The 18,923-nt window shown below is 34.2% G+C and overlaps 1 protein-coding gene across 1 annotated transcript in view; it reads left to right on the forward strand.

The window, feature by feature from the left end:
- LOC149786031 (E3 ubiquitin-protein ligase rnf213-alpha-like) overlaps positions 1–18,923 on the forward strand; it is a 451,244-nt gene that overhangs the window by 147,801 nt on the left and 284,520 nt on the right. The window contains exons 32-33 of the mRNA XM_089978103.1: positions 3,388–3,574; positions 7,248–7,485. Of these exons, the coding sequence (XP_089834229.1) occupies positions 3,388–3,574; positions 7,248–7,485 (425 nt within the window). The remainder of the gene's footprint in view (positions 1–3,387; positions 3,575–7,247; positions 7,486–18,923) is intronic.

The raw sequence follows: 18,923 nt of genomic DNA on the forward strand, positions 1-18,923 counted from the left end.
TTAAGCAATGTAGTGGTGTTACGTTTAACAGCAGTTTTAACCATTTTACGTTTTAGGTAGACATCTATTATATATGGAAAAATTGAAGAGTAAAGTCCGATTGTTATAGCTGTGTACTTATTTTTCACGGAAGAATATTCTATGTGCTTCAAAATCATGAGAGAACTCGTTCACCGTCATGTCCGTGAGGCCGCGTGACCGACTGTAGCTGCCATTTCCCATACTCGAAATTTACATGTTTTTCGTCTGTGTCTACATCACTAAGTCATCTGAATTTGATAATCAATAAAAACTAATTGCTGCTTACATAAATATCAGAGCCTTTACCTTAGTTACTGAATCTTTCGTGGTTGTGATTCTACTCGTGAAAACTTCGTAAGTACTGAATGAAATCCTGCCTGTGAACTGTTAAGCAATTTAGTGTTAGTTACGTTTAACAACAATTTTAACCATTTTACATTTTTGGTACACATATATTATATGTGGACAAATTTAAGAGTAATGTCTGATTGTGATAGCTGTGTAATTATTTTCCACAGAAGAATTTTTTTATGTGCTTCAAAATCTTGAGAGAACTCGTTCACCGTCATGTCCGTGAGGCTGCGTGACCAACCGTAGCTGCCATTTCCGATACTCGAAATTTACAAGGTTTTCGTTTGCGTCTATATCACTAAGTCATCTGAATTTGATAATTTATAAAAACTAACTGCTGCCTACATTAATATCAGAGCCTTTACCTAATTTATTGAATCTTTCGTGGTTGTTATTCTAATCGTGAAAACTTCACACGTACTGAATGAAATCCGCGGCTGCCATTTTGGAGAGTGGAGATTACGACCCAGTTACTTTAAATAGCAGATATCGACCAGTGCATGAATAGCAACCACGTGATCTGACGTAATTGTCATTCGCAGAAATGAATGTAGTATGTAATAGGGGGGTTTTCCCCGAAGGTGGCGCTACGAAAACTAGCTCAAAATGGCTGATGTTTACAGCAGGCGTCAAAAGGCGCTTCTATGCGAATCTTGCAGAGGCGTCAAAAGGCGCTTCCATGCAAATGGAGTAGAGGCGTCCAAAGACGCTTGTATGAGGTAAAGGGTACTGATACATCTACCAAAGAGATTTGTCCAAAAAATGTGCTGTGGGAAGAGCTACTTGTGAATGTTGATATAATGAATAAAAACTGGTTTTGACTGCATAGTTTCTTTCTAACGAATCTCACAGGAAATTGTATCCTCAGTGAGACATATATTTGTTAAAAATACAAATTTTGACACATTGTCACATAAATGATGATACACCTTTTATAAAGAGAATGCTTAAATATTTGACTCATCTGTTCATAAAAGTTGCCTCATCAAAATAATTTGTACAAGGTTGACTCTCCGTATTTATTTGTGGATATACCCAGCTGGTAATAAATGTAATTATTACAGAAATTGAGAAACTTGCCAATTATGCATTAAATGAAAAGATTCAAATTATTCCTACCAAGCAGTATTTTACACTATTGTATACCAAGCAGAGTCCATATTTTAAAAGAAAACAAGAATGAACCCACTATAATTGATCTTTAGATAACACAACGTTTACTTAAATTGTACTGTGAAAATAGGCAAATGACATATAATCATTTAATATAAATATTAGCAGTTTTGTATTCATTTTCCTTCTCAGGGCTGTTCCATTTAAACATACATGGTACCCAGTGAAGGCAGTTTTTAAAAAAATATATGCCATGGTACTTTGATTTCACAGAGTTCATATTAAAACAATAAAAAAAAATTAAACTGCATCTATTGGTGAGTACCCCACTTTAAAAGGGCCTTCCCTGGGTCCCATGTATTTTTTAATGGAACAGCCTTCAAGCAGTATTGATTTAATTGTGTTATAATATTATGCATATGCTTTCATTAGCATGTGTTTGCATGTGAAATAGTCAGGCTGTAGGTGTTGTTATAGAGCAGACTTCGTGTTTGGTAAGAATATTTGAAGAATACATGAATGTTTGTTTGTATGTATTAGCTATTTCCAGTACCTTATTCCAGTAGGGGTTATATGGTGCCAACCAGAGGTAAAATTAAAAAAATATAAAAAATGAAAAATTGCAAAAAGGCGGTTGGAAGATAAACTCTTCTGTAAATGTAAACATTAACAGCAAAATAAAATAAAATGCAAAGATGCTATAATTCTTTAAAATGTAATATAAAATAAAAGACAAAGTATTAATATTTATGTGTTTAGTGATTAAAAATGTGTACATTTCTTAGTAAACTTAACATATCTTGTGAAAAGAATATTAAATTAGACTTCCATAAAACTGCTCATACTCAGAAGTTTGACCTTCTTTCAAAATTGTATGCACCCAAACTCCATGTCAGATTCTCCAGGATTTGCTTACAGGTTGCTGGCTTACAGGTTTTGCTTACAGGTTGCTGGCTTGTTTCAAGATGACGGTTTAATGCAATGGACTTGTCATAGTTTTCAAAAAATCAACATGTACAATTTTAGCTGAGTATATTTTGAAAGTTGAGGTGTTTTGTGAAAGTGGAAACTTATCATTTTATACAAATATACACTTTGAAATATGCCTTTTGTCCTTAAATACAGCTAATGGTGCCCAAAATTAATACAGGTATAACAAAAAGCCAAATTTAGTGATTTATCCAGACTGTTTGGTAACAGATGAGAAGACATTCAGTTTGCTATATTTTGCCCAGACTTTAGAAGTATGACAAACTCAATTATATGATATCATATCTTTTTCTTTTAGAATAAATCTCACTGTTGTAATTTGCCTGTATTTATAGATCTATTTTGTCAATTAATTCTTCCCAGTGGTGAAACTATTTTGAATGTATATGCTGCTTGGCTGTTAATTAATAAAATTAAAAATAAGAATTATTTTTAAGTCTGTTGATTGGAAAACAGTGGAAATCATTAAAGTTCCATTGAATCATATATTCATTTGTCCTCATGTGACTTAAGACTTTTAAGTTAAATCTGAAAAGTATTTTAAGACCTCTAGACAGTTCTTCAATATGAATTTATCAATTTGGGAATACCATAGTTGAGTATGATTTGCTTTTGTTTATTGTGGTTACAATTCTTTATTCATAACAACCAGTTGGATTAAAACTTGAACTTTGATTGCTAATTGCATGATTGAGCAATGCTATGTCACCATCTGTATTTAATCAGCAACAAATATTTTCTTGAATGACTGTGTCTTATACATGTCTGTTTGATGGTTGATTCCTGTCCAGTGTAGCACATACATTGACTGAGGAACCCTGAAGAGCTAGTGTTATAGGTCATGGTGGGTTAAGGGTTTTGATGAAGATGAAATGTTTTCATTTGAGACCAAACAAATTAAATCTATTTCAGATAATCATTATAGACTAGTTGTGGTTTGCAGTGCTGAGAATGAGTTCAGATCTCGAATCATCACAGCTCTGGACAAGTTCAGACGGCCTTCGCTGTCAATAAGAGACATTCATCATATTGCAGATTACATGAAGACAAAACTTCAAGTGAACGATGGAAATACAGCTGCAACAGTAGATTTTGATAGGTTTGTGTGTGTATGTGTGTATACATGTTAAGTACCAGGTAGCATCTTTTTTCCCAACTATTTAAATTCCAGAAACGGCCATATTTACCAAGCATGACCAACAAATGTGCTCAGATGAGCTTATTCAGCATGTTGGACATTGGACAGAAGGTGCTTGCAGTTTTCCCATTTTTAAAAATGTTCTTTCAGTTGTTTAAACATTTTATACCAACAATCCACAAAATTAAATAGGTCTTAATGATTATTTCCCTGACTTGAAAAACCCTATAATTTATAGATTGCCCCAAAGTCTGTATTGAACACATTACATCAGTCCTTTACACTATGTGATTTCAAGCTGGCTAGTTTGTAAGACCAAGTGAGCTAATGGAATGTTCCTTTGTTGCCTGTATGTCTGTCATGAATCAACCATTGCTATTTTCAATTTGTGATGAAAAACCACTTGCCCAGTTTGAACCAAACATGGCACAGCACATCTTTGCATAAACGGCTTTTAAATTTGTACAAATGATTCTGATCTGCCATAAAATGGCCACTATTATTAAAAACAGAACAACTTTTAAAAGACTCTTCTCTGAAAATGATGAACTGATTTCGGTCAAATTGGACAGAAAAAACTCTGTAGTAAAGACCTTTAAAGTTATACAAATGATGATAATTCTTCATCAGATATGGCTGCCATTATTAAAAATAGACAAACCAGTCTGTCATCAGCAGCAGTTGCTGTTTTGAATGTTGCAAAAACATCTGACTGGTTTCAGCCAAATTTGCCTCAGCATCCTTGCATAAAGGACTTTCTGGTATATAAAAATGATGTCAGTCTGTCAGCAAATATGGTCTACATTATTAATAACAGAAACAACTTTTACATGACTTCCCTAAAACTACTGAGGAAGATTTGACCAAACTTGGCAGAAAGCATCCTGGTATGATGACCATTCAAGTTTATACAAATAATCTGATCGACCATTAAAGCTGCCATTACTAACAACAGAACAATGTTAGATGATTTCTACTAAAATAAACACTGAAAAGAAATTTGATAAAATATAACAAAGCATTGTAGCATTAGAACCTGTCAGATTTTTACAAATGATGCTGATCCACCAATAAATATTGTCACTGTTGCTAAAAAATCTCCAAACTGCTTCTTCTCCAAAACTTCTGGATAGAATTTGTCCAAATTTGACAGAAAACATCATGGCATGAGGACCTTTCAGGTTCATACAAAATAACCAATTCTGTCAAGCAATTTGACCGTCATTATTAAAGTTAGAAAATATTTGGATGAATTTATCTAAACAAGAAATGCTGAACAGTTTGACCAACTTTGATTTATGTCATACTGGTATAGAGACCTTTCAACGTTGGAAAAATGATAATGATATTCCATCACATATGGATGTAGATATTATAGAAAACTAAATGAAAATAGCGATGATCAGACTCCTAATGTAATGTCAGTGGCAGCCATTTTGAAAGTCTTGCAATCACTGCTGCTTTAGAGGTATGATTGTACACTGAATATACATGAGGTTTTCACTAAAGCACTTTTCATTGCACTTAGTTGGTCCTAAAACAAAAAGGCACTACTTTTGAATGGATGACTATACCGATATCCTCCCCCTTTCTTAAATAGAATTATCGTATATACTGGCATATAAGCCCATTCCATATAAGCTGACCCCCAAACTGAGCAGGTATAAACACTAAAAAGTGCATGACCTGTGTATAAGCCGACCCACAACTCCAAGACATCTCAAGATGCACAATTTTAATGTTAAATATCATGACTTGAGATTTTAGCAATTCTTGCTTGTGGGCATGATAACAGAAACAGTTATGAATGGATTTTGATAAAATCCATGGTACAGTGAATGACAATCATTTGATACATTGTCTTTTGTGTGGAGGGGCATTTCAAATATAATTAAAGCTTTAGTTAAACGTAACTCTGGGTATGTCTTGATATACTGAAAACAAATTTAATTCCATGTATTTCTATCCATGATGACAGGTTTGAGGTCAAAGACCATGGCAAATACTTTTGTACTGTACCAAGCAGGCATCTAGTGAATGTATTACTCATTTACTTGATAATGTCAATGAAACTACAAGTCAACCTTTTTAGGCTGCAAAAAACTAATTTTTCTTTGACTGTGCTATCAATTGGGGTGTATTTTGCAAGTTAGCTCTATTTGAAGGTGGACTTGTCATCAGTGAGTCAGTGTTGCACTTACAAAAAATGGACAAGCCAAACTGGATAGATTTATATATAGATAGGTAAGTGGGTAGGTAGGTAAAATAAAGACAGACTAGTGTAAAAGACAATTATGTTACAAGTGGAGAATTTTATTAATAAATTTACAACTTGCAATTTGTCAGTCTTTGATAAAAACAAATATTGGACATTTGAATGCCATTTTTATGATAATCCATGATTTAAAATATTGGCCACATACACGTGTAGAAATAGCATCTTAGAATGAATTAGAATAAAATAACAAGTATGATTAAAAAAAACTAAAAAAACTTATTATCAATCATTGCTTGAAAACAAAAAGAGCAACACAAACTCCATTTGGAAAGTCTTCAATGAACTCACTGGAGAAACACACAAAGATCAGACAAAAAAATTCACTCAAATTTCAACATCACCCCTAAATTTATAAATTTTTCTGTATGTCATGCATTAGGATGATTGCTACTCTGCATGAATCGAATCTAGTTTTCAGTAAGATTATACGGTAACTGAAATAAGTAAGAAAATTAACAGAGAGATAGGCATTATAAGGCCTCCTTCTGGCCCATGTATTTGTAAATTTTAATAAAAGTAGTTGATCTGAGAATTATATGGCTAAACAGTGATCAGCATATGAAAAACTTAAATTTTCAATTATTGATGTTTAAACAAGATTAAAATAGGACATAAAATGCTTTCAGTAATTCACTGGAAGCATTAAAGGAGATGTGAGTGCCATTAGTGACAATCTTTGCACTCATTATAACTGGGTGGTACTCCTGTTCATACTTCTCCAAAGATATGTCTCATAACAAATTGGGTTGTTTCACTTCCTTTACCTGTTTCAATTAGGCTACTGATCTCATGCACAGCATTGCTCCAAAAACTAGGAAGCATAAAATCATCCAAGCTATCATGAGTAATTTGTGGCATGGTGTTTTTTTAAATTTCAGATTGCCATTACCTTTTTTCATGTCTTTGGCAATTAACTATATACGCTGCCAAGTGATGATAGTATATATGAGCATTAAGTGTGAAGCTTTGTGAACCATGACTGTTTACTGTTGAAGTAGGTTATGGGCATATTTCATAGTATCAACAAATCTCTCTCTTGCCTCTTGCTTTCTTAAGAAGCCAAATTGTCCAAGTTGCTAGTGTGCTGGACTCGAAACTGAAGGGGTAAAGGTTTATTTGAAATTGTGTTTGTATAAATACAACAATATATGTGAGTTTGACAGTAAAAATCTTTTGTTTGTAACACCTTGATCTGGCAGGTAATCATGAATAAACCAAACAGATTTTTGCAAGTTTCTTGCAATTTTTTTTTCTCCATTTCATAGTTGCTGTTTCAGTATAGAAAATACATGTTATGTTACACTCAAAATGAATCTACATTGTTTTGTGTATTTACTGGGGGAAAATCTTTTTCAGCTCTACAGTTCGTGTTGTCAAGTCATGGCGAGCAGGGGTTGGAAAGTCTTTGTATGTTAAAAGGAGGAATGAAGAGCTGATGCAAAAAAATCCTCACCACAAGATGACCGACCTTGTGAACATCCCCCTCCAGGAAAAAGAGATTAATATCTCCCAGGTGACTCAGATTCTTCTGACTCATATACTGCCACCTGGTGTCACAACACCACGCATATTTCACCTGGACATTGCATATGAGGTAAGTCATACTTGTTAAGTTTCAGTCGCTATAGAACTGGTGAGTGAACTCTATTTGGCATGTCACCTTCCTTTTGAAAACAGTGGGTATTGATTTCATATTATCAACATCTCCAGGTCTCCATCCACACATCAATCTGTTATAACTTTTGTTAAGCCATTAAGTGTAATGCAAGATATAGCAGTCATTTTCCCAACAATAGAATTTTATTATCATGCCCACATTAGTGGGAAAGTAAAACATTGCAGTCGATTTTCACTGATTGAACATCGTCATTTTCAGCTGTTGTGTTAGGTTTTGGGTGAAGTATTTCCTTAACTCACCTGGCCATAAAGCAGAGTAAGTTCATAAATGCCAGCCATTATGCTTTTGGCACAATCATTATACTTTTTCACCAAATTACATCTTACTATTGCATGTATATGGATTATGCTATTCCAGTATGTTCAAAACTACAATAAAATTTAAGCAATAAAAGTTGTATTTATCATTTATAAAGAGAAAGACTAATGCATAGGGGCTAATTTGTCATAAAGCTACATGTATTTTCCTAATTTTCTGTTTATATAAACTGTATTAGACCAATTTCCAAGAAAAAAGACAAGTTTCTTTAATTTCAAATGTCTTACCGATTCATTACATTTATAAGTTAGTGGACCAGTCTGTACTTTTAAAGAAAATGGCGCCAGATTATATGTGAAATAGACTTGTACAATTTGACTTGCTGATGAAAATTCTAGAACAGAAGGGTCTTTTTAAACTTCAAAACATATCTGAACAGAAAAAGGACAAATCAACACCGCTTTACAAATTTGTAAAGAAGAAAATGAGAGTGATGCAATACATTAGTCTGATTGAGAACAGACCTCATGGACTTAACGATCTTTCTGCAAAACTTAGAGACATATTGATTAGTTAAAGTGAGCTTTGAATATGAATCATTTATCTGTATGTATTATGGTTATAACCAATGTGGATTTTGCTTTTACCACGTATTTTGACCTGCTGATCCTGCTTAGTAAAATAAGTGGATATTTTTCATATAGTGTACTGTAATTATGGCATGTAACATTAACTACAATGTCATAGCCTCATTCTGGTTTTCATTATTGGGAATGTGAGAAACAAATAGCAAAGAAATCTTGAAAGAATTGTTTTCATAACATAATCACTCAACAACATTGGAAGGAATCTCCACAGAAAGCATCCAACTGACCCAGATTTCATGGTCAACTGTTGTTTGATTTGGCAATCAGGCAGATTTCAGCTAGATAAGTCATCTTAGGCCAAACTTGGGCCTTATTTCCACAATGGATTCTTTTCATACTTGAGATTAATCATTTGAAACAGAAATTTCATTCTGCAGTACATATACTTACCTCAATGGCTTTGGGTCAATTTCATAGTTATAAGATATTTGCATAAAGATTTTGTAGAAAGTTTTTAATTTGCTTATGTTTCATATACCTTTGATGGGTCATTGCTTCAAACTTGAGATGAGTCATTGTGAAGTAAAGACAGTTAATTCATGAAAGAGTTGCATAAAGATTGTTGTTAAAATTGTTCATTTGTAGATCTTTCTTAAGCATTTCACAGATTTTCTTTGAATCACGGCATTATTTGTATCTTTAAACTATACACTGAAAGTATTTCAATATCGCAGGTCATGCAGAAATATGATTTCCTCATCAAAATTTGGTAAAAATATCCCATCTTCATTGCATAGTCATGTTGGTATCGAAGGGAGTAAAAGAATTTTTATTAAAATTACAAAATACAGCAAAGGCATATTTGATTGAATTGGCAATTACAAATATGCTTCATGACACATTTATTACCATTCTTCCTGGCTGTAGATTTTCCATGGTATTCCAGGAAAAACCATGTAAAACTCGAGCATAGAAATATTCCAGGTTCCTTCCAGGGTAGGATGGAAAAGCATGGAATATTGGCATGGAAAACCCTGGACAATTCTAACATGGAAAACCCTGGAGTATTTGGACTAATATTCCAGGCTCCATCCAGGGTATGCTGGAAAATTATGGAAAATCCCAGAGTACTGGCCTAGACAAAACTGTAATATTTGGCTGGAAAACCATGACAATTTTTCATGAAAATAAGATTCCCTTAGAAAATAATTTTCATAGAAAACAAGAGATTTCCGTAGAAAATAACCTTCATTTTGCTTAGACCCTTACAGGATCACCTTCCCATCTGTTAAAATCGTACACTGTTAGGTGAAAAATAAGAATATTAGCCATTTGAATTACATTCAGTGTCAAAAGATCCATTAACCTGATGCCAAGGGCCCCTCTAATTTCAAATCAAGCCCATCCTGTATTCTAAGTGAGGTGCCCATCAGGTTTGTAAAAAAAAAAATTTGCCTGAGAAAACATTGATCACACTGATGAAATGTGGAAATTTAATTTCATGATGTTGGAAGATTGGTAAATTATTAATACTTATCCCCATGTATGCCCCTTACCCTTTTTGAAGATAATCTATCATACTTCTATTGAAAGCAGTAAACTTTGATTACAATTAAATCGAAGCATGTAATCATTGAATGGGGAACATTGCTTGTGTTACTATAACTAGTGCTCACATGGCTTTAACATAGGCGTGATTCTGAAGTAACGTTTTGGATAATTTATGTGCCAGAAACCAGCCAGAACCAGTGTAGTGGGGTCAGGAACTGCTCCAGCAATTGTTGCAACCTGTGCAGCAATGTAATTAAGGCTAGCATGTATACATGAGAAGCTGTTAACTGATTACTTTATTGTTGTAATTTGGAGAGATTAGGCCTAATGCAGGATGTTTTTTCAGGTATTATGAGTAATAAAGGGGTCAAATGTGATCATATTGGCTTTTGATTATAAAAATCAGCTGACCTTGACCTTGAAATAAAAAAGAAAAGACTGACTAAAAATGATTTTGGCAAAAACCCATGTGTAAGTATTCTGATATTTTTATGGTATTATTTAATTGCTATTGCTCTGTTCAAGATTTTTCAAGTCAAAGATTAATGAATAATAATTCAGCTGTTCCATGCTTACACTTATTAAATACTGGTTGAACAAATTAAATGGTATCAATGAACTACTTCAGAAGTGTAAACAGAAACTGTACATAAATCAAGACATGTTTCTTTTGCTAATGAACATTAACACTGTTGATCCACTGAGTAAGACGGACATTGTTAGAGCAGTGGCTGACCTCAAGACCTGGAGGAAAACATTGCTTTTGGTGAAATTTGTCAAGAAGCAAATAAACACAAGAGTCAATTTAATATGATTTTGTTTTTTTTTTATATTTGAAGTGTAGCAATTGCAAAAATGTGTAAAAAATAATATTGAAAAGGAGAAATTTTGGGGACATGGAAATTGCAGTCCAGGCTTCTAGAGTATTGAGTCAGGGCTTTTTATAATATTTTTGTAAGTCACCAGCCCAGGGCCTGTGTTTAAAAAAAAAATTCTTTGAGCACTGTTAACACTGAACCACCTCTTCTAAACAAATCCTCTCAGAACAAAATATTGCATCCTTCCCTGATTTTTTTTATGATTCAGGTATCATCCATTGAAATAGATTACCGCAGTATGTACTATATATTCTGAAGAAAAAATCTGACTATTTACTTGTTCGTTTGATAAAAACATTTCAATTTTTTGTTCAACATTCGCAGATCACTACACAAGTCTTAGAAGCATCTCCAAGTGTTATTCATGACCATCCTTTAAAGAGATCCTAAACTTTAGTTTTACCATCCTTTTTGAAAGGGCTACAACATGTCCAACGATTGGTACTTTATATCTGTAAACAAAAAAGCAATGAAATTACTCACTTGATACCTTTGAAATAGAATGATTACGATCTTCTTTAAAAATGAAAAAAGTAGATGCAGTGAGCTCTGAACAATTGATGAATTTGATACATGAGAAGAAAAAATTTCCAAAGAAAAAAGGATATTAGATTAACAATCTTGCATGCAATTTGCTAATTTCGTCAGTCTATTGTCAATAACTGTCAACAGTGCATTGAGAACTGTAGCAGCTGTAAATAAAAATGATCTGCAGTTATCATCTCAGTAATTGTATGAAGCAAGATTACAAAATCTCACCTAATGCATTAAATCTTATGTGACAACTGCGCAGCAACAGACATAGATATGGCCCTACAGCCTCCAGACTATAGTCCTGTAAACCGACAGAATGTAACACGGTCTTGAATTTACTCACCAGCATGATAACTCCCTAATTTCACATTATTTCCGGGGTTCTAGGATCCATTGCTGCACATGTATTAGTACTGCATGCAATAAAATTTCCCGAATTAATGAGCTAAATTGTGACAGTTCAATACAAAAAAATTGATCTATTTTTCAAAATGAGGCTCTCATGGTAGTTCTGTCCTCTAACATCTTAAATATATTGTGCATATTTAGAGGTTCATAAACCAGTCTTCAGAACTATAAACAAGGGAAATAAATGCCGTTAAGATCTCGATGCCGAGCTAGGGCTCTGTTGTGGAAAACATTTTATCTTGCGTGATTTTATAAATTTGATTTCTTTTATAAAAAGTAAACAATTCTTTAGGCCATTCTTTTTGTAATCAATGTTGTGAAAAACTTTAAAGCAACTGAATCAGCCAGTTGTGGCAGTGAAATTCTCCACATCAAGTATTGTAGCAAATTCTTTCACCTTTTTGATAATCATGACACGATCTATAGATATGGTAGAATTTGCAGTGCATATTTAATTAAACCATTTAGCTGTGGTTGTCTCCGCATCTTCAGATTTAGCAGTTTTCTGCTTTTCCTATGGGGCGCGGGGCACAGTTACCTTCAAGATAGTATCTTTTATTGACTCAGCAGCTTTCAGCCATCCTGATAGAGTATTGTGTTTCAGTGAAACTTTTTCAAACATATCTTTGTGAGATATCCCACCTTCAGTTTTCTTCACAGCCAGGTATTTAATTTGAAGAGATTATAGATTTAATTATGCATTTTGTGCCACCATTGGTAGCCATCATAAGCATAAATGAAGTTACTTTTCTCTGGCAGAAAATGAAACTTGCTTGAGACAGTAAATCTGTTGTAATCAAGGATAACATTGCAAAATGCACCAATCAATCAGATTCCCTTGCTTTTATACAAGTTTCCTGATGGCTTCTTTTGATGAAGGGTGCATTGTTTTTGTAGAAGATTGTTGCTGGCTTGTTTTGATGAAGGGTGCATGCTCTATTAAAGTTGCCACAAAAACCAACTTCCGAGGACCCAACATATGCCCATTTGTTAACAAGCATTAAAGCCTGGTGGTGATATCAAATAATTTTAAATCAAAGTATGCATCAGAACTGAATTCAATTAAAATTTAAATTATTAAAATTAAATGCTTTTAGCAAAAATGCGTAGGGGTGTAGTTTAATGATAGTTCTTAATTTTAGGCAAGCTTGTTCTATTTAAGCCTTGATAGTTATTTCTTCAAGAGATTGACAATTTAATTTGCGTTTTAAGCCACCATTGGTAGCCATCATTAGCAGAAACAAAGTTAATTTGTTTCCTGCAGAAGGGTGCATTGTTGTTTTAACAAAAGTTTGCAGCTGGCTTGTGTTGATGAATGGTGCACATGTTATTGAAGTCGCTATGAAAACCAATTTCTGAGGACCTGTCTGTTAATACAGCATTAAAGCCTGGTGGCAACATCAAAAAGTAATTGTAGTGCAAACTATGAGTGTGAACTAACTGCTTGTTGACATAAACAGTAAGAAAACAAAGAGTTGGGACTGAGAGCTGTTTACATGTACAGTTATTTTTTTTTATCTTGACATCAAAATAAGCATGACAAATTTGGTAGTAATAATAGACCAAGGGATTGGGACTTTGTATTTTCATCACCATATATGGCTTGTCGACATAATTGATGTACATAAGTGGGTAGGACTGTACTTAAATTTGTTTAACTCTTGCATGGATTCATTTGCCAGCATTTACATAAAACTTTTTTTTGTAAAGTTGTGACCTATTATTGTTTCCATTCCTTAAAGTCCAGCAAAATTAATTGTAGCATGTTGAGCTCTTTTTTTTTTGTTCATACATTGCTAAAAGCTCTAGTTCACATTTTCTCAACTTTTTCTGAATGTTGTCAATACTCTGAATGTCTTGTTATGAAGCAAAGACAAATGGATTATCTTCTTACTTATAATGTCTCATCACAAAGTGAAAACAGCTGATTTTGCAGCAGACACCCTCTTCTGAACGTCAAGGTAACAGACACTGAAATTTATGTTAAAGTTCTGGGTAAAGATTTTTAATTTGCTTTATTCTGTGTATGCTCTTAAATGATACGGTTCATACTTGGGATGCCTCATCATGAAGCAAAGATAGTCATTCTTTTCTACATACCCAGACCACCTGACCTTGAGATCAAGGTCACATACAGAATATTTGTATTTTGGGTTTGATTGAATTTTGTTTTCCTAGCTTCTTATATTTTCTTAAGTCCTTTGTTGGTTCTGTTCATGAATAAAATGTTTCATTGTGTAAGAAAGACAATTCAATCATCAACACCCTTTTCATTCTTTTGATCTTGGTTCAAGGCTGCGTGTTTTCAAGTGATGTTTTGAGCATAGGCTTGACATACAGACCCTAGCATTCTTGGGTATGGGAATCTGTGAGCCAATTCTCACTCTATTATCACAGATGAAAAAAGATGGCTGCCATGTATATGTGGTCTTAACACAGCTCCACTCAGTTCCATGAACTTGATGGAAAAACTGGTGTTAAATATGCTAATACCTGTAGCCATCATTTATACTGTGGATTTATGACAATATTAAGTTAGTGTAAGTGAAATTTTATGTGCACATGTTCATGTATTCAAGTGAATTTGGAAACCTGTTCAGAACAAAGGATTTTTGGCTATCCAAGATGGCTACCGAAGTGGATATACTTGAAATTGAACTACACCTACCATATCTGAACTTCAGTTGATACCAACTCAAACACATTATGCAAGTTTCATTCAAAAGTTTATGGATATGTGCTAGTCATAAATAAGGATCTGATATACTTTTGCTATCACTGCTATGAACAAGCTGAAAATATCAGAATCATGGAAACATATTTAAATACCAGCCTTGTAGGTTCCTTACTCAACACACTCAGCTCAACCTTTTCTGCATCATTCTCTGGCTTTAGTATGTCTGATATACCTGAAGATCAGAGCCACACAGATAATCCCATGCAGGAAAGTCATGTTCAGAATAAAAATGAAAACAATGGTGCAGATGATGATTTGGAATTATCCATTATGGCTGACACTCCAGAATTCTTGAGGGTCAAACATAATAAATACAGTATCACTGTGAATATAGATCCACAAAAGTTTGAGTTTGTAAAACAGATATTGGATTCAGAACCTTGCATGACTTCATGCAGTTCAAGTGTACAAAATGGTATTATCTACAGAACAAAAGAGAAAAACACTGTGACAGCTACATTGTATAAAACAACATGTGTCTTACATATACAGGGGCTGAACAGTCTCACATGGTTAGATCATATTATCTGTAAATGTAAACAGGATGAGAATACCCATGCTAAAGGCATTTATATGCTGACATCTACACCAGTAACTAGATGTAGTACCAAACATGAAACAGTTCCTAAAGTCTTTGACCTAAATGACTCAGGCAATAAAATTAACACCCCTCCAGAGTGTCAGGCAATTACACGCTCCATAAATCATGACCACAGCAGTGATGGCTTAAGCCTTAATGATTTCTTCATGTGTGTACATCAAAAAACAATTAGGAAATTGGAGACCCAAATCGAAGAATTAAAACTACAGTTACATGCTATTAAATCAGCACAGGGAAGGGTTAATGAGCAAGTAACCTCATGTGAAATAGCAATTCAGACAGACTCCCAAATATCAACAGTATCAGATGCTCAGACACAGACAATCCCAGTACCAGCCAAAAGAAAATGTAAAATGACCATGCAAATAAAAACTGATGCCCAAAGTAATCCTGCATTGCAGACAACAGTATCCCCCTCTCAGTCATGTGACACACCTGCAACAGCAATAAGTGTACATCCATGGCCTGCAGTTCAAACAAGTCTGTTACCTTCACCAACAACTGCATTTACCAGTGCTCAGACAAATGTGTCAGAATCAACAACAGTAGTTCACACAACTGAAACACCAATTTCAGCACCTCTTCCTCCAAGATATGTGTCTGAAATACAATCCAGAGTCCAACACACGACATCACAAGCCAGAAAAGATAGGACTCTAATAATTGGCTCCTCAATTTTGAAAAGTATAATACCAAGGAGACTTTTTAAAACAGATGTACAGACTTTAAGAGGTGCAAAAATCAACAACATCACTGACAGAATAATGAACAGTGACCTAACCAAATACAAACAAATTATTATTTTAGTAGGTGGAAATGATGCCTGTGAGGGAAGGTCACTAAATCAACTCAAAACAGATTTTGAAAGTTTATTGTATGCTGCTAGATATTGCAGCCCAAATACATGTAAATTAATGATATCGGGACTACCTCCTCGTGTGGACACCAAGGCCAAAGAAATAAATGATCTGATAATTGACTTATGTGAAGATTTCAACCTACAGTACATTCCACAATACAAATCTTTCTTCATTCAGAATCAGGATGTCAACCTTAGTCTCTACCACAGAGACAAAATTCATCTAAGCAGAAAAGGAACCTCTCAGCTACTGAGAAATATTAACATGTATGCCCCTATTTTCAAGCACTTTAATGAAGAGTGTTGTCTTAACTGTGGAGAAACTGGGCACTTGACACAGGTATGCCATCATGGCAAACAGATCGAGTGTTTTAGGTGTCATAAATATGGACACAAACAAAGACTTTGTCCATCAATGTATACATATTAGGAAGCTGGCAAAGAGGGGAATGCCAACGCTTCATTTACAAAAAAACTAAATGTACCCAGTGGGACTCTTGACTCTAACTATTCAATGGACACTATTGTAGATGCAAATGTAAATGGATTTTCAGGGTTTGTATGTGACTTTGAAGATGCTAGTATATATGAACATTTAAATATAGAAATAGGATGTCAGAATGATAAAAGCAGTATGGAGACAATCTCAGTGAGTACCCCATTGCATGATGACATACATGTAATTGATATGAAACTAAATACAAAAGGTTTTAACATAGGTCACTTAAATGTACAAGGTATAGTGGGAAAGATAGACCAGATTAAGTTAATGTTGTCTTCCATGGAAAATAATATACATGTTTTAGGACTCACTGAAACCAAATTAAATGCTAACCACAATGATGATCTATTTCACTGTCAAGGCTACAATAAACCATTTCGTAGGGACAGAGAGACAGCAGGGGGGGGTCTTGTTGTATACATTAGGGAAGATGTAAATGTAAAAAGGCGACTTGACTTGGAGTCACATGAAATTGAGAGTATCTGGGTGGAAATTTTTCAAAATAATGCAAAATCTTTCCTAGCTGGTTTCATTTATAGACCACCTTCCTCCAAAGCATTTTGGAATGATAACTTTTTGAAACAAATAGAAAGTGTTCTAGCACAGGAGAAAGAAACATATATACTCGGAGATATAAATAAGGACCTTCTCAATACTCAAATAAGGAACAACTGGATGGAATTTATTGAATCATTAGGCCTAGACCAGCTGGTAAATGAGCCTACAAGGGTAACAGAAAAATTAAGCACTCTTATTGATCACATTTATACTAATCTACCAGACAATGTGGCTTGTGTTAATGTACCAAATGTTGGTCTTAGTGACCACTATCCTACTTTTTTGACAAGAAAGGTTAAATGCAAGAAAAATAAGAAAAATACACATAAAACGATCACTTACAGATCGTTCAAAACTTTTAATGAAGAACAATTTCTCAATGACCTATATAAAGTTCCATGGAGTATGATCCAAAATTTGGATGACATAGATGAAGCCATGAGGGTGTGGACTGACTTATTTATGGATGTAGTATCTAAGCATGCACCACTGAAAGTACATCGAGTAAAGACTGATTTTCAACCTAATTGGCTTACTACTGAAATCCTAGATGCTATGAAAACACGAGACAAATTCAAGGCTATGGAAAACCATGCACAATATAAAGTATGGAGAAATAAAATAACAAGTATGATCAAAAAAGCTAAAAAAACTTATTATCAATCATTACTTGAAAACAAAAAGAGCAACACAAACTCCATTTGGAAAGTCTTCAATGAACTCACTGGAGGAACGCACAGAAAACAGACAAATAAAATTCACTCACTTCTGGTAAATGACACCATAGTCACTGATGAAACTGACATTGCAAATGTTTTCAATGATTTTTTCATCAACATTACCACAAAGTTAAAGGAGCCAGTGATAGAAAACAACTTTAATGAACTGAAAAAGTTCTGCAGCAGTAAAATCTCAAAGGAGGTATGTTTCTCTATCCCACCAGTGTCAAAAAACTTTGTTAAAAAATGTCTCAGTGAACTTGATACCAAGAAAACTACAGGACTTGATCAGATTGGTCCACGACTCATTAAATCTTCTGCCTTTGCTATTGTAGATAGCATAACATTCATAATTAATTTAAGTATTGCAACCTCATCTGTCCCCAAAATATGGAAAACTGCAAAAGTAACTCCTATTCACAAATCTGGTTCTAAGGATGACGCTGATAACTACCGACCAATTTCAATACTACCAAACTTGTCAAAATTGATTGAAAAACATGTCCATGACTCATTCATGTCATATTTAACCAAACACTTGCTGTTACACCCTAATCAATCAGGCTTTAGACAGAACCATTCCTGTGAGACCGCCTTGATCTCCCTAACTGATAAATGGCTTCAAGCACTTGACCAAGGTAGAATAATAGGAACTGTATTTGTAGATTTCAGGAAAGCTTTTGACATGGTGGATCATGAAATCCTTTTGAAGAAACTGAAAATCTACCAGTGTGATGAAAGAACAATTAGATGGTTTACTTCATACTTAAATGAGAGAACACAGCATGTTTACATAAATAATGTTCCGTCTGAACCTGAAACAGTTAGATATGGAGTACCACAAGGCTCAATTCTAGGTCCACTACTATTCATTTTATTTATTAATGACCTACCACTTTTACTAAGAGACTCAATATCATCTACAGATCTCTATGCAGATGACACAACATTGTCAGACATCCAAAACACAAAGCATGAACTCGAAATTTCTTTACAGAATGCACTAAACAAACTGGAAAACTGGTGCACATGTAATGGCATGGTGGTAAATACTGGTAAAACTAAAATATTACTTATCTCAACACGGCAAAGAAGGACAAATCTTGATAGTGATGAACTATGTCTGACATGGAAGGATACAAATCTGCAAATAGTCTGTCAT

This window comes from Sinohyriopsis cumingii, chromosome 12, assembly GCF_028554795.1.
Source record: "Sinohyriopsis cumingii isolate HCF-2022 chromosome 12, ASM2855479v2, whole genome shotgun sequence".
NCBI lineage: Eukaryota > Metazoa > Mollusca > Bivalvia > Unionida > Unionidae > Sinohyriopsis > Sinohyriopsis cumingii.